Source organism: Oncorhynchus kisutch, linkage group LG19 (genome assembly GCF_002021735.2).
Source record: "Oncorhynchus kisutch isolate 150728-3 linkage group LG19, Okis_V2, whole genome shotgun sequence".
NCBI classification, from domain to species: Eukaryota; Metazoa; Chordata; class Actinopteri; order Salmoniformes; family Salmonidae; genus Oncorhynchus; species Oncorhynchus kisutch.
Genome location: NC_034192.2, coordinates 9,522,604 through 9,537,904, shown reverse-complemented (window position 1 = coordinate 9,537,904; position 15,301 = coordinate 9,522,604). Strand labels below are relative to the sequence as shown.

At 44.0% G+C, this 15,301-nt stretch overlaps 1 protein-coding gene across 1 annotated transcript in view; it reads right to left on the bottom strand.

The window, feature by feature from the left end:
- Positions 1–2,504: 2,504 nt before the first annotated feature.
- The window catches only part of LOC116355057 (filamin-C-like), a 37,118-nt gene continuing 24,321 nt past the window's right edge, over positions 2,505–15,301 (bottom strand). Inside the window, exons 2-3 of the mRNA XM_031798231.1 lie at positions 7,127–7,375; positions 2,505–2,695 (exon numbers count right to left, since the gene is read on the bottom strand). Of these exons, the coding sequence (XP_031654091.1) occupies positions 2,505–2,695; positions 7,127–7,375 (440 nt within the window). The remainder of the gene's footprint in view (positions 2,696–7,126; positions 7,376–15,301) is intronic.

Sequence of the window (15,301 nt, the reverse complement as noted above, 5' to 3'; positions counted from 1 at the left end):
GCCACCAGGAAATCATGTTGGAGTGGTTTAATGTTTTACTGAGAAAGAAAGTTCCCCTATGTGGAGCTAGAGTGAGCTACAGGAGTGAGGTTTGAGTAGAGAGAAAGGGGGAAAGGAGAGAGGGAGAGGAGAAAAGAGAGAGCAGAGGGAGAGGGGGAGGAGAAAGCAGAGGGAGAAGGGGAAGGGGAGCGCAGGACAATGATAGCAAATGAGGAAAAGAGATGGAATTGAGAGATGGAATTGATATAGAGAAAGAAAGAGAGGGGGGAAAATATAAATATTAAAGAGAGAGAGAGAGAGAGAGAGAGAGAGAGAGAGAGAGAGAGAGAGAGAGAGAGAGAGAGAGAGAGAGAGAGAGAGAAAGAGGGGGAAAGCGAGAGAGAGAGAGAGAGAGAGAGAGAGAGAGAAAGAGGGGGAAAGCGAGAGAGAGAGAGAGAGAGAGAGAGAGACAGATAGAGAGAGAGAGAGAGAAGTCAGGTTCTGCAGCAGCTGTTAGGCACACGAAATGTCTGTGTTTTAAACAGGTCCCTGGATAATGGAGTCCATAATTATACACAACATGGGGACTTACAGGTGGAAACACACACACGTTCACATACTCTCACACACACATGCTAATTTACGACCTACATACCCACAGAGTGTGTGGCTCTGAGAGGAAACAGGCTGTACATGCTAAAGGCATACCTGTACATACATACATACATACATACATACATACATACATACATACATACATACATACATACATACATACATACATACATACATACATACATACATACATACATACATACATACATACATACATACACAGACTCTTACTATAGGTATTCTACTCCCAATGTATAATGCTGAAATCATACTGACATTTTCAAGAGCTCTTAAACCATGTCCCATGGTCAGAAGAAATAATGAGTTTGGCCAAATGAAGCCAGTCAAAATGACTTCAGGACTTTCCCAACCTTGTTAAAGGGTCTGTCAATAAGTTCTCTGTTTTCAGACGGAGAATGTCATCCCACATCCCATTGTGTCAAAATTGACAATTTTCTCCCTTTCTAGTAGTCTCTCTTTCTCTTTATAGTCATCCATTTGGATCCCTCTCCCTCTCCCTCTCCCTCTCCCTCTCCCTCTCCCTCTCCCTCTCCCTCTCCCTCTCCCTCTCCCTCTCTCTCTCTCTCTCTCTCTCTCTCCCTCTCTCTCTCCCTCTCTCTCTCTCTCTCTCTCTCTCTCTCTCTCTCTCTCTCTCTGAGGGGTGTCAGAGGGTGTTCTAGCTATATTTAACCCTTGGCTGTAGGTCCAGGGGGCGAGCCTGAAAATAGATCAGACATCATTTAGCATGGCCACACACTGGGTTAACCACTATGCTACTCTCTGTGTGTTCCTCGACTGATACAGGGTCAGTGGTGTTTTGGGGATCACAATGTTTAAGGTTAGACAGGGGTAACAAGAGCTGACCCTGGTGCAGTTGTTCAAGATGTAATCACATCCCACGACCTTGTTACTCCCACCATGTGACCCGGGCTCTAAGCATGCTGGGATTGGCCCCATTCTGCCATACAGGGATGGTCTGGACCCTCCCATATAAGCTCAAATGCAACATACACACACATACACACGTACACACACACTCCCTCCACTATACACATGCATATACTTATTAAGAACAACCTGAGAAAATATCAAGGCCAGTAATGGTCTCACCAATCTTTCGAATCCCTAATATTCATGTCGCCATATATCTGCTTCTCTCTCCTCCACTCATTTCCCCCCCCCCCACACACACACACACACGCACACACACAGATACACACACACACACAGATACACACACACACACACACACACACCCCCCCCCCCCCACACACACACACACGCACACAGATACACACACACACACACCCCCCCCCCCCCACACACACACACACACACACACACGCACACACACACGCACACACACACAGATACACACACACACACACAAACAGGGAATATAGAGTTGCTGTTCATGTTTTCCATCTTGTAATCTAGAAGTGCTATAGACTAGTGTGTGACTGGGGAAACAGTTTGTGGTTCCATATGAACACGCTCCAGTGGTCCTTGTTGTGGCATTGGCTAACCCACCCTCGCCTCTTCAGAATCCAGCCTAACCTGATGCCAACCTGGCCTCTCCTCTCTCCAAGACCCAGCCCAGTACAGCAGCATGTACCTCCACAACCACACACTGAAGAAGTTAGCAATCCCACACACACTTATCAACATTGGCCTATGTGGCTGTGGACTGTCACCTGGGACACATCCACCAACTCCCACTCACTCACTCACTCACTCACTCACTCACTCAAAGAACAGATTGATCATGCAGGCTTATGACAAGTCTTACAGTCCATTTATAAACACATCATAATACATTTTACCCATCTTTACCCATCATGCTGTTTACCCCCGAAGCCAGTTGCCTCAGAGTAACTGAGTCTAAACCAGATATGTAGATATGAGTTTAACTAGATGAGTTTAACTAGTACAAATGAGTTCAGGTTATGTGAACTAAACCAGGTGAGACCAGGAGGGAAGTGTAGGTAGTGTGGTGATGTTACCTGGGGCACACCGAGCCAGTCGTCAGCCTGCTGCATTGCCTCCCTGGCATTCTCCACAGGCTGGCTAGGATCCCACGTCTCCCAGTCAGGACACAGGCCTACATGACAGGGGGGGAGGGAGAGGGGAGAGAGGGAGCATTTAGTCATGGGACAACAGTACACAGAGAATCAACATAGCTACATCCACTGCGATTCACTATAACCATGACAACTGCCAAACCATGTTTACCCGCAATACTTTGCCTCTACAGTAAAGACGTGTAGAGACAAGCAAGAGTGAGCTGGTCAATGGTTAGAGAGCGGTGTGTTACTTTTTTCCTGATGTCCGACCGTGGGTCACTTTGAACAAAGCTGACACATACACATACACACACACACCGACAATGCAGCTTATAGGATTATCAGGGAGTGACGTGAGGATGAGAGATGTAGGAAGCCTCAGATGACACACAAACACAGAGGAGTGTCATCACTACACAGTTCTCTTTCCACCAACCTGGTCTCAGCATTTTGTACTATTTTGTACGTAAATCCGAGACACTCCATTTAGTATGATATGTTACGTTTAATATGGTATGTATTCATTTGTGGATGTCCATCTTCCATTTCGTATGATATGTTACGAATGACAATTGGTATGATATGTTACGAATTTGCAAAACGTACAATATGTTACAAATTTCCAAAACATACAACATGTTATGAATTTGCAAAACGTAAGATATATTACGAAATTCTAATTTGTTGTGGTTAACGTTAGCTAGGTGGCTATCACTAACATTAGCTAGCTGGCTAACGTTAGCAAGTTTAGGGGTTAGGATTAAGGTTAGGGTTAAGGGAAGGGTTAGCTAAAAGCGTTAAGGGTTAGGGGAAGAGTTAGCCAACATGCTAAGTAGTTGCAAAGTAGCTAAAAAGTAGTAAGAAGCTGAAAAGTTGCTAAAATGCTGAAGTTGTCCATGATGAGATTTGAACACGCAACCTTTGTGTTGCTAGACATTGGCATTGTATGCCCACCAAGATCAAGCAGCCTCCTTTCTTTTTTGTCTTAAGTAACCTTCTGTCTTATGTAACCATACCAAACGTAACATACAGTATAATACTAATTTGAGTTTCCCGGATTTAATGTACTATGTTACGTCTACTGTATGAGACCAGGCTGTATCCATGGACTGTGGAACGGGAAAGAGGGCTCAGCACTACTCAATGTGACAGAGTGGTTTGTTGTTTTTTACTGTTGTTTCGCCCACCTCAGCACATGGCAATACATTTTCCATAAGTCTCATTAGCTGTCATGGCTATCTATATTGCAGTTCCATCTAGAATGTTCTCAGCTCAGGGTGGCTTCCTTGCACAAACCCCACTACTGCCAGGAGTCGTATGAAAACAGAGGTGTGAGGCAAAAGGATACTAAACAAATGCATGGCAGAGAGTGAGTGTGTGAGGGGTCTCTTGGCGGTTTTGAAAAACTAACCGGAGAGGAACATAAACCCCCAAAGCATTCTCCCACACTGCCAAAGAGCTGTACCTGACCCTCATATTTGTTTGTGTTCAATATTTGTTTGTGTCCAAACCCTCTCTGTTCCCTGTTGCTTAATCCTGGCTTATTGTTGTATTCTAGTGTAAATATACTGTAGGACAAGGCATGGACTCAAGCCACGAGCAAACCTTTCCTTCATTTACGGACAATACGCTTAACTTTCACTGTTTTACTGTCCTCCCTTACTTCTAACAGAGAGGCCTCTGCCCTGTTCCTGTTGCTCCTTAACAACATACATGAGTACACACACACACACACACACACACACACACACACACACAATAATGTGTTTAGCAGGAAATGCGGCACGCTACATGTGTTTTCACTTATTGCCTTCCTCGCTGCTGTGTTCCCTACTCTGACACTCTCCATGCTGTTACAACAGCCAGAAAGCACTGCCTCCACACTGCAGCCTGCAGCACTCCCATGTCCAGCGCCTTTCAGGGAAGGGGTTTGGCTGAATCAGGGGAACTCAAGGTGTCAGGACCAATTAGCTATGCTGTAGAGGCTAGCAGGTCTGAGAGCAGTTTGAGTTTCACACAAAACAGTTATTATATTTTACATTTACATTTTAGTCAGTTAGCAGACGCTCTTATCCAAAGTGACTTACAGTTGGTGCATCCATCTTAAGATAGCTAGGTGAGACAACCACATATCACAATCGTAGTAAGTACATTTTCCCTCATTGAAGAAGTTATCAGCAAAGGCAATGGTAGTAGGAAAAGAAAAGTACAATGTTGTTTTTATTCTCTACTGTATGTTTCACATTTCTTGCTAATGGGTGGACGGTCCTGAATGTTACATTTTGTGCTGACAAGAGAAGAGGGCCGCGTTTTGGGCACCCTAAGCTAGATTTGGTTGGGGGGCCCCTAGTGAGACTTGGTTTTGCCAGGGATGGAGAGAAAATGTTGCATTTTCAAAGCTAATTCCCTGCAGTTCTACACATTCTGCCATCAATTATGAGTGGCTAACAAAATCAACGGGGCCCCACCAGAGGTCAGGGCCCCTGAGTACGGGCCTAGTGGCAGCTCGTAGTCCGCATATAGGCAGAGGTGTCACTGCGAGAGAATGTGAGAGAATTGAACTTTGCCCTAACGCTACGTGTACTGTGAGAGTATAGCTTGTCCTGGATCTATCAATCTAAATGTTTCAGTGAGAGCAGAGAGAAACAGAGCCCTGTATGGTCAAAGCCTAGAATAAAACCTGCTAGTTAGTCCTGCTCAGTGTCAGAGATTTGTGTAAACGCAGTGTAAACACTACTAATACAGACACTTAGACCATAAACACACACTCACCCTGAAAAGCAGAAATGCACACACACACACAAACATACACACACACACATGATTAGGCACGTACACCATAAACGCACATGTAAAGCACAAACACACACACACACACGCTCTGTGACCCCACTGGTCTGGTTAAGTGAATTAGACAGGCTCAGCATGGGGGAGAATGGAGTCGTTGTTTGTTTATTGTTTCCCCACCTTAGCCTCTCTCCAACACACTTCTCAACTTCCTGCCTGAGCAAACACACTTTGTCATGCACACAAACGCGCATAAACACACACTCAAAAGCATCCAAACACATGAAAACAAATAAAGCACACATTCACACATTGGCTCTCTCTTACACGCACACGCACACTCACACTCACACACCTACAAAAATCAACCACCTATACACACATACAGACATTTCAGTAAACAAAAAGACAGCGCACCTCAGTTCTTTGCTTCATTTCTCTGGAGTAACTAACTCTGTGAACCTATTAATGCCATTCCACTCATCTGGTCTCAACACCATTTGTACAAACACAGGATTAGAGGCTCTGTTGAACAAGACGTGTCTCCTGACCCGAGGTCAGTCTGAGTTCCCCTTGGAACCATGTCTTAGAAAGCCCTAGTGCCTGCCAGGAGCCCAGTCCAAATTAGTAGAGGCCTTCACCGAGAGAGCCAGGCCTAGAGTTATGAACCCTTCCTCAGCGGGGATCACTCTATCTAGGGCAGTTGTCGGGCAAGTCCCCTGGCTAGGCCCTGATGACCCTGATCTCTAATTACCGGCTATGCACTATCTCTCTGTGGTTTGGGGATTCTAAATGTCTGTGTTTATTGGTTACCCCCTACACTCCTCCTCCTCATCCTCCTCCTCCTCTCTCTTTCCCTCATTCTTCTCTCATCAGATTGTTTTATAATGACGAAACGGCTGATTCTGATTAAGAGTTAAGGTTGGTAGGGGAGAGCATACTGAAGACACAAGTCCCATTCTGGTTCCCCAAGGTCTCTCCTTCTCTGATGTGAAGTTGTGCAGTTCAGGAATATTGCTTATTGAATGCAGCTTGTATTCTTTTTGGCCTCATCCATTCATACGTTGCGCCCACATCCCCACCTTGAATAAGGATCTCCTCATTGATGTCATGCTCTATGGTAGCCCCTGCACCATTACCTCTACCCCCACCCCACAGAACATGCCATGCATACACTCACCAAAAATAAACATTCTCATTGTCTTCAACCAAGCCCCCCAATTAGACAGGCCAGAAAGTACATAACCCCTACCCGTGACCTGGACTCATTAGGCTTAGTGTTTCAACAAGACTGTTTCAAAACACTGGAGTTTCTCTGGAACGTCTCTGTGACACATACTTGGAATTATGGCTGAGGTTAGTGTTTAGAGTACTGTGAATAGTATGGACGATTAATCAACCCTCAAACAGCTCTCAAATGAGTTGCTACCTGGAAGACAACTGTCAACAAATGAATGTTCAGATCTTGAATCAGCTCTTACAAAGCTCTTGCAGTTCTTACATCTGGACAATCTGCACTCAAACTGTTCCTCGATGCCTTACCTGGGGCACAGTTGTCAATCAGTGCCCCCAGGGCCCTGACATCCTTCCACTCAAATCAACTAACACTAAACTGTTTCTGAATCAGCTCCAAGCCAGCAGAGTCTAACAGAATGAGTCACAGATCCTGGATCAGCTCTTACCTGGGGCACAGTTGTCAACCAGGGCTCCCAGGGCCTTGCCGTCCCTCCAGTCACGGTGGAAGTTGTTGATGTGCAGCTGGGGCACCTTGTTCTGGATCCATCCCAGCAGCCTCTGCTTGGGGGTCAGCTTCTTGGCGTCCTCATCGTCCTCGTCCTCCCACATGGGCATTGAGATGGAGTAGTGCAGGATCAGAGTCCAGATCAGACCCAGGATAAGCTTCAGGTTCCCATCCACGATGGCCTTACTGTCTGTAAAGGGGGAGAGAGGGCAGGGTTACGGTCAGGTCATTTACTAAGGTACTGATACTGAATAAAGAACATAGTAATAGACTATGGAATTGTGCAAGAAAGCAATACTCCCATGAAAGCGATACTGGCCGCTAAAATTGGCTCCCCAGGTAACTTGAGTTTAACCTTTTACTGCAGTGGGCTAAATCAGGGTCACACAGAACGTTTCTTGGTAAACAAATCTTAAACAAATCTACTTTGAGACAAAAGTATACACATCACACATGGTTATGGGCTTAAATTGAAGAATACACCTGTACCATTTATGATATGGAGTTGAAATGTATTCCATTTTGAGTTTGCATTCCAATATTACACTTCATATACATCACAGACCACTGAAATATATCAAAACCGCTTAACATAGAAACACCTGATTTTCAGTGGCTTATTAAAATATTAACAACATTCCACCCGTGAGGCCACTAGGTCATTTGATTGGAGGAAAGGGCTACGCCCTCTGCCATTTACAGTTACAACTTAACGGACAAACACACACAGACACAAGCACACACAAACACACACACACAAACACTACTGCACTAGCGCCATCTGATCATTCTGTTCTAAAGAGAAACAGTGTGTTGTAGAATCATAATAACAGAGTTCTGGTGTCTGCCCTCGGCCTTCAGCTGCCTGGCACAACAACATCAACATCTGTGTTTACTCTGCTTTTATGAGAATCTGACTGCCCCGGCCTTACTGCCACGCTGATCACTTTACCAGGCAGATCACACATAAGGCGGCAGGGGGAGATGGTTGGGGGGGATTAGGCCATGGTATCACTCTAGGACTCCTTAGTCATCGTCTTCATCATACTGATGTTTACTCTTCGCTTCATGCTTCGATCCATTTGTCTTGTCTAGTTGGATGATCCCTCACACACACACATACAAGCACACACACACACACTCCTTGGGGTGGCAGGTAGCCTAGTGGATACAGGGTTGGGCCAGTAACCGAAAGGTTGCTGGATTAAATCCCCGAGTTGACAAGGTCAAAATCTGTTGTTCTGCCCCTGAGCAAGGCAGTTAACCCCGGGCTCCGAAGATGTGGATGTCGAAATTAGGCAGCCCCCCACACCTCTCTGATTGGGTTAAATGCGGAAGACACATTTCAGTTGAAGGCATTCAGTTGTACAACTGACTAGGTATCCCCCTTTCCCTTGGCTTGTGTATGCGTTACTGCAGGATCTGGAGCAGTGGGAGTTTGGGGTGTACGTCATGTGTTTGTGTGTCTGTTTCCTGACTGACTGTACACATTGAGCTGGGCCAGACTCATCTAAGGATTTTCCCATCTCTCATGACAATATTCAGGTCTACATTAATCTCTGTGTTGTCTAAAAGTGTTTACTGCTAGTACAGCCTAACAGCACTAGGCTACATCTAACATTTAGCTGTAAAGTATTGACCAAGCTAGACAGTGGACAGAGCTGTGTGCTAGTACTACACTCTTCTATCGAGAACCTAAAAGGGTTATTCGGCTGTCCCCATAGGAGAATCCTTTTAAGAACCCTGTTTGGTTCCAAATAGAACCCTTTCGGTTCCAGGTAGGTTCTCCTATGGGGACAACCAAAGAACCCTTTTAGAACCCTTTTTTCTAGGAGTGTACTGTTATTGGATGCCATTTAACCCCAGGTAAATGAAATGAGGTCAGTTTAAATGAAACACAGACACACATCCATACAGAGTCAAACACACACACCCGAACACACATACATGGAATTTTTTAAATGACAGAGGTCCCCTACGGCCCAATTTAGCTGTCTAATTGTCTGAGCGGTTTTATGCGCCGACTGAATGGAAGCTGATAATTGTCAGAGACCGAGTCAAGACCGAGACACTCAATATGTGGTCTCCAGACCACACAACTGCTCAATTCTCCGGCCAAACTCCTCAACATGACTCCACACAGCAGACAAGCACACTGACAGAGCCATTTCCTTCCTCTTCTCTTCCCTCTCTTCCTTTCCTTTCATTCTTTCCCCCCTTTCACTCCTACATAGAATCCAGGTCAGGATGTTTTCAGCATACACCCTGCTATGGATGTTAATATTAACTATGAATGAAAGAATCTCTGAAAACCTCATGTTTTCCCTGTTCACCATGTTACGGGTATCTGGTTTCTCCCATCTGAGGTTTGGGGGATTGGACTTTCTGGGAATGGAGCCATGGAGGCTCTGTGTGGGGCTCAGCATCCCGCGGGTGTTTGTGAATGCTCTATGAGTAGGGCTGTGGCAGTCACGAAATTTCGTCAGCCGGTGATTGTTAAGCAAATAACTGTCGGTCTCACGGTAATTGATCGTTAATTAACATAAACGCTTTTAGCATTTCCTGGCTCCCACACAGCCTACAAGAAAGACACTGATGCAGACCTTTGGAACATCTACATTTTAAAAGTCTAATAAATCTATGTATCGTATCCTACACCTTCACATTAAATCCATTATTTATTTTAGACAGGTCTAAAGAAGCATGATATGAAGAAAATTTCATCTATTTCAGAAGAATCTATTTCAGAAGAAATCTATTTCAGAAGAAATCTATTTCAGAAGAACAGCATACTCTGAGTTGTCCTTATGTTCTTATCTGGCTATTCTAAATGGCTGTGGGCTACACTAGTTCATTTAGCAGACAAGATTTGCTTAGAATTCCGTGGCATTAATTTATAGTTGGAAAAATACCATTGAACAAAGCTGAATAAAATAGAAAGGATATTTTCTCCAAACAATGAAGGGAGTGTGCACATGCTGCTATTCTGTGTTGAGCAGTTAACAAAGAAATAGCTACTCCTATATGCTTAATTTAGAGTTATTAATGTAACTTTAGTTGTTCTACAAACGTTGGGCTATGTGTTTTGATTTTTAATACATTGTAAGGCTGCATGATGAGACTCTAATGATGATTTTTTTGAAGTCGCTTGAAAGCAATGAGCTCTGCTTAGTTTATTTTGTGCAGGCTGTACACACTTCATCAGTCTCTCATTCACAATTTGACCAGCACTTGATAATGCCTAGAATTTCACAGCGGCATCCCCTTTGTGTGGCCATAATACACCCTAAAAAAAATCCATGCCTTTTGCAGCCAGTAACTGCTGTGCGCTTCTCCTTGAGTGCTGAGCGCCTTCATCGGCGTCTTTCTCACAGGCTACAAGTGAAGACAGATACATCGGGGACGCAACTGCGCATTCTTATCCAATTCCGAGGTGCATATTGAAGATATTGGAAGAACTATCCACATGAACTTTTTATCAGCCAACAATATGAGTAGGCTTAAAGAACAGCAAAGGTGCTAGCCTATGTCAATCTACTATCCCCCATAGTACAAAGGCAGACCTATTCTGTTCAGGTAGGCTATACTCCTGTTGTAAATATAAGCAATGTGCTTAATATTAGGAAAGTTGAGAAATAAATATAGCAGGCCTCTACTATTGATAATGAACTAGAATGTATTGGCCTGAACGTTACACTGTCTCCCCAAATGTATTTGACCCTTATTTGAATGTATAGGCCACCTTCACCCAAAACTGTGTTTTTTGATTAGTTTAATAACATGCTTAGGGAATGTGATTTTGTGAAAGAGGGAGGTATTGGGAGATATATAATGGGAGATATTAATATGAATTATGAAGACAAGTCTTGTAGGAAAACCCTCAAACGGATCACTAATACCTTTGACCTTACACAGCTTGTCACGACTTCCGCCGAAGTTGGTGCCTCTCCCTTGTTCGGGCGGCGTTCGGCGGTCGCCGTCACCGGCTTTCTAGTCTCCACCGATCTACATTTATTTTTCCTTTTGTTTGGCCTTGATTGTACACACCTGGTTTCCATTGCGTTATAATTTATTCCCTATTTATCCCTCTGGTTCCATCATGGTTTTGTGCGTGTTTATTGTTGTCATGTTGTCTCGTTTATGTGCTCTGGAATTTTGTTCTCCTTGATGGAAGATTGTTTATTGGGTAAAGTTATGATTATTACTCATCTCTGTGTCCTGCGCCTGACTCTGCCTTACCCACATCACCTAGACTATTGACACAGCTAGTTGAAGGGCCAACCAGGGTGACTTGTTGCTCTAAAACACAGATTGATTTGGTGTTCAGTAATAAACCAGAGAGAGTGGCTAAATCATTCAATATGGTTACTGGGCTGTCTGATCATAATCTGACACTTATAGCCAGAAAGCTGTCTAAGAGCAGGTTTAACCTCTCTACTGTTAGAAAGCCGGATCAACTAAGAATACCTAAGAGTGAATTAAACTATTTTGAAAACGCAATTAAGGGAATTAACTGGAATGATCTCTTGTCCTATACAGACGTGAAAGCTGATAGTCAGGTTTTTCTATCCACAATCCAGACGGCAATAAATGGTTTCCTAAAGAAAATCAAATCCAAACCTGGCCAAAAGAGCACTCTTCGTAGGTTTACCATGTTGAGAAATAAGGTGATGAAAGAAATCAGACAGGCCAAGGCAACCTTTTATATTAACATAATTGGTGAAGCAAAGGGAAATTCTAAATTGATCTGGGAGAATCTAAAACAGTTAACAGGGAAAGACCATAGTAACACTGCAAAAAGACTAGAAATCATGGTGAAATCATGGTTAATTCCCTTAATTGCGTTTTCAAAATAGTTTAATTCACTCTTAGGTATTCTTAGTTGATCCGGCTTTCTAACAGTAGAGAGGTTAAACCTGCTCTTAGACAGCTTTCTGGCTATAAGTGTCAGATTATGATTAACACAGGATGCAGTCGAAATATCAATATCAATATCAATCCATTTCTATTTTATTGACTCAACCTTTCTTAAAAACTACAAAGAGTCACTCATTGGCCCCATTACTAAGGTCACCAACACATCTATTGGTCTGGGAGGGTATGGAAGTCGGCCATAATAACGGCCATCTTTAACTCGGGCGACCCTGCTGACGTGAGTAACTTTTTTTGAAAAGTGTGTAGCAGAACAACTGATTGCCCACCTCAACAACAGCCCCTTCACATTATACTCCATGCAGTTTGGTTTCAGAGCAAATCACTCCACAGAAACGGCCAACTGCTTTCTTCTGGAAAATGTGAAGTCCAATATGGACAAAGGGGGCGTTGTTTGGGGCTGTGTTTCTGGACCGAAGGAAGGCTTTTGATACTGTTAACCATGAGATTCTCATCACAAAATTGTCCAAGTTCAACTTTTCCCCGATGCCTTGAGATGGATGAAATCATACCTTGAAAGCAGAACTCAGTGTGTCAGAGTGAGCAATGAGCTGTCGCCCACTCTTAGCTATGATGTGGGAGTGCCCCAAGGGTCAATACTGGGGCCTCTCCTGTTCAGCCTGTACATCATAGCTAATGATCTGCCTTCTGTCTGTACTGGGTCTGAAGTTCAAATGTATGCAGATGGTACAGTGATATACAGTATGTGCATGCAAAGAGAAAACAACAAGCTGCACAATAACTCACTACTGTAATGGTCCAGGTTACAAAGTGGCTCAGTGACTCGTGTTTGCATCTCAATGTGAAAAAAAGTGTTTGCATGTTCTTCACAAAGAGGGCAACAGATGCTACTGAGCCAGATGTCTATGTGTCAGGGGAGAAGCTCCAGGTGGTATCTGATTTTAAGTACCATGGCATCATACTTGATTCCAACCTCTCTTTTAAAAAGCATGTGAAAAAGGTCATTCAAATTACCAAATTCAACTTAGCTCATTTCCGAATGATACGAAACTGTTTGACTACAGAGGTAGCAAAACTGTACATCAAATCTATGATACTCCCCCATTTAACATACTGCTTGACTAGTTGGGCCAAAGCTTGCTGTACAACATTAAAACCCATTCAGTCTCTCTACAAACAGGCTCTCAAAGTGCTTGATAGGAAGCCCAATAGCCATCATCACTGCACCTTTAGTAAATCCGCTTTCGCTGTGAGAGCTTCCAATGTCTGGATTACACTGCCATCAGACACATATAACTGCACCACATATCACACTTTCACAAAATGCATGAAGACATGGCTAAAGGTCAATCAGATTTGTGAACATAATACCTAGCTGTGTTGCCGCTTTCCATGTTGTCTGTTGTCTGTAGCTTGTGAGGTGTGGAAACACTTTGTTGCTTTTATGAATTTTGTCTTGCTGCTTTTTGTTCTATGTTGCTCTGTCTGTATGCTACGTCTTGCTTGTCCTATGCTGCTCTGTCTGTATGCTATGTCTTGCTTGTCCTATGTTGCTCTGCGTGTGCTCACTGCTCAATGATTGTCTATATTGTAATTGTTTTTAATAACCTGCCCAGGGACTGCGGTTGAAAATTAGCCGGCTGGCTAAAACTGGCACTTACTGAAACGTTGATTAATGTGAACTGTCCCTGTAAAAAAAAAAAAAACTCAACTAAAAAGAGGAGGATCAGTTTTCTATTTCTATTTTTAGTAGAGGCCATCACTCTGTTTTTTCACGCAAAATGTTGCACAACATGAGCTCATGGGCTCTCATGAAGTGTTTGATTAGATTTTCAAATACATTTGCATTGATGTCAGAGTTATTAGAGGGACAATAGAGTGCTGAGTACCAGGCAGTTAGCAAGTTTGGTAGGTTACTAATGACCATCAGCAGCATCAGAGCTTGGAGAAGCCTAATTACCGTGACTAAACGGTCACGTGGAATTTGACTGCCTCCATGACTCGTGACCACCGGTGTGGCGGTAATACGGTCATCGCAACAGCCCTATCTATGAGATGGTCCAGTCAAGTAAGTACAGGGGGTATAAGGTTGGGGGTTGGTGGGGAGGTGAGGGTGGGGGTTGTAGGTAGGGGTGGCTAGTAGTTTGGGCTTGGACCATAGGGGAAAGGGGAAAGAGGTTTTGAATTGGAGGACAGAGTAGAAGGAGGAGGTGGTGGTGGGAGGAGGTGTGGGGCAGAGGAGGAGGACAGGCTCATTATAATGGCTGGAATGGAATAAATGGAACGGTATCCAACATATGGAAATCAAATGATTGTCTCTGTTCCGTACATTCCATGCCATCCATTACAATGAGCCTGTCCTCTTAGAGCTCCTCCCACCAGCCTCCTCTGGTGTGGGGATAGGAGTTTTCAGTAGTTGGGGGAGTTTGTGGTTAGTGGAAGTGGTAGGCTAGGGGGGAGTGTTATTGAGAGCTAGGACAGATGTAGAAAGATTGATATGATTGGCTGATGGTCTCCTTTTTAACTCAGTGAGGGGGCAGTTTCATGTTTCATTCAGCCTGCAAGGTGCTGAGAGCAGATCAGCACGAACGAACCCTGCAGAGCGGTGCTACTGCACCAGCAACACACCAGGAAGAGAGGACCCCTCAGGTATACTGTGCCCGTTTAAAAAAGGCAGGACTTTACATTGACACTCTCCCAATCTGACACTTCTGTTTCAGCACTCCTGAGAGAGTACTAAACACACATACGCGCGCACACACACACACATATCACACATGCGATAAGAGAGAGCGATGTTGATTTAATCACTTCAGAGGTTTGGTCCTGGTCCAACATTTCAACGCCTGATATTTCCGGCACTGGGGTGTGTAGGATCTACCACACACTGGGGTCTATGCTGAGAGCCTCTTGGCTTAAACAGGGACACTCCTATAGGACTGCATCAGAATGATCAGCGCGTGCATTCATGTGTGTCCTACTGTATTGGGAGGGGAGATTACACAGAATCCCCTGCTCAGTAGTCTCACCTGTCAACAAGACTGTCAGCCTGTCAACACTTGCAATGTTGACAAATTGCAATGTTTTTTAAAATATTACTAGACAGTTAATAACTACCCTTCGCATTGGACCACTACACCTCCACTACTTTGAATTGATCTTGGAAAACTGCCTCATCTAATCTTACTCGACAAAACAAAAATGTTCCTCGTAACTTGAAGTT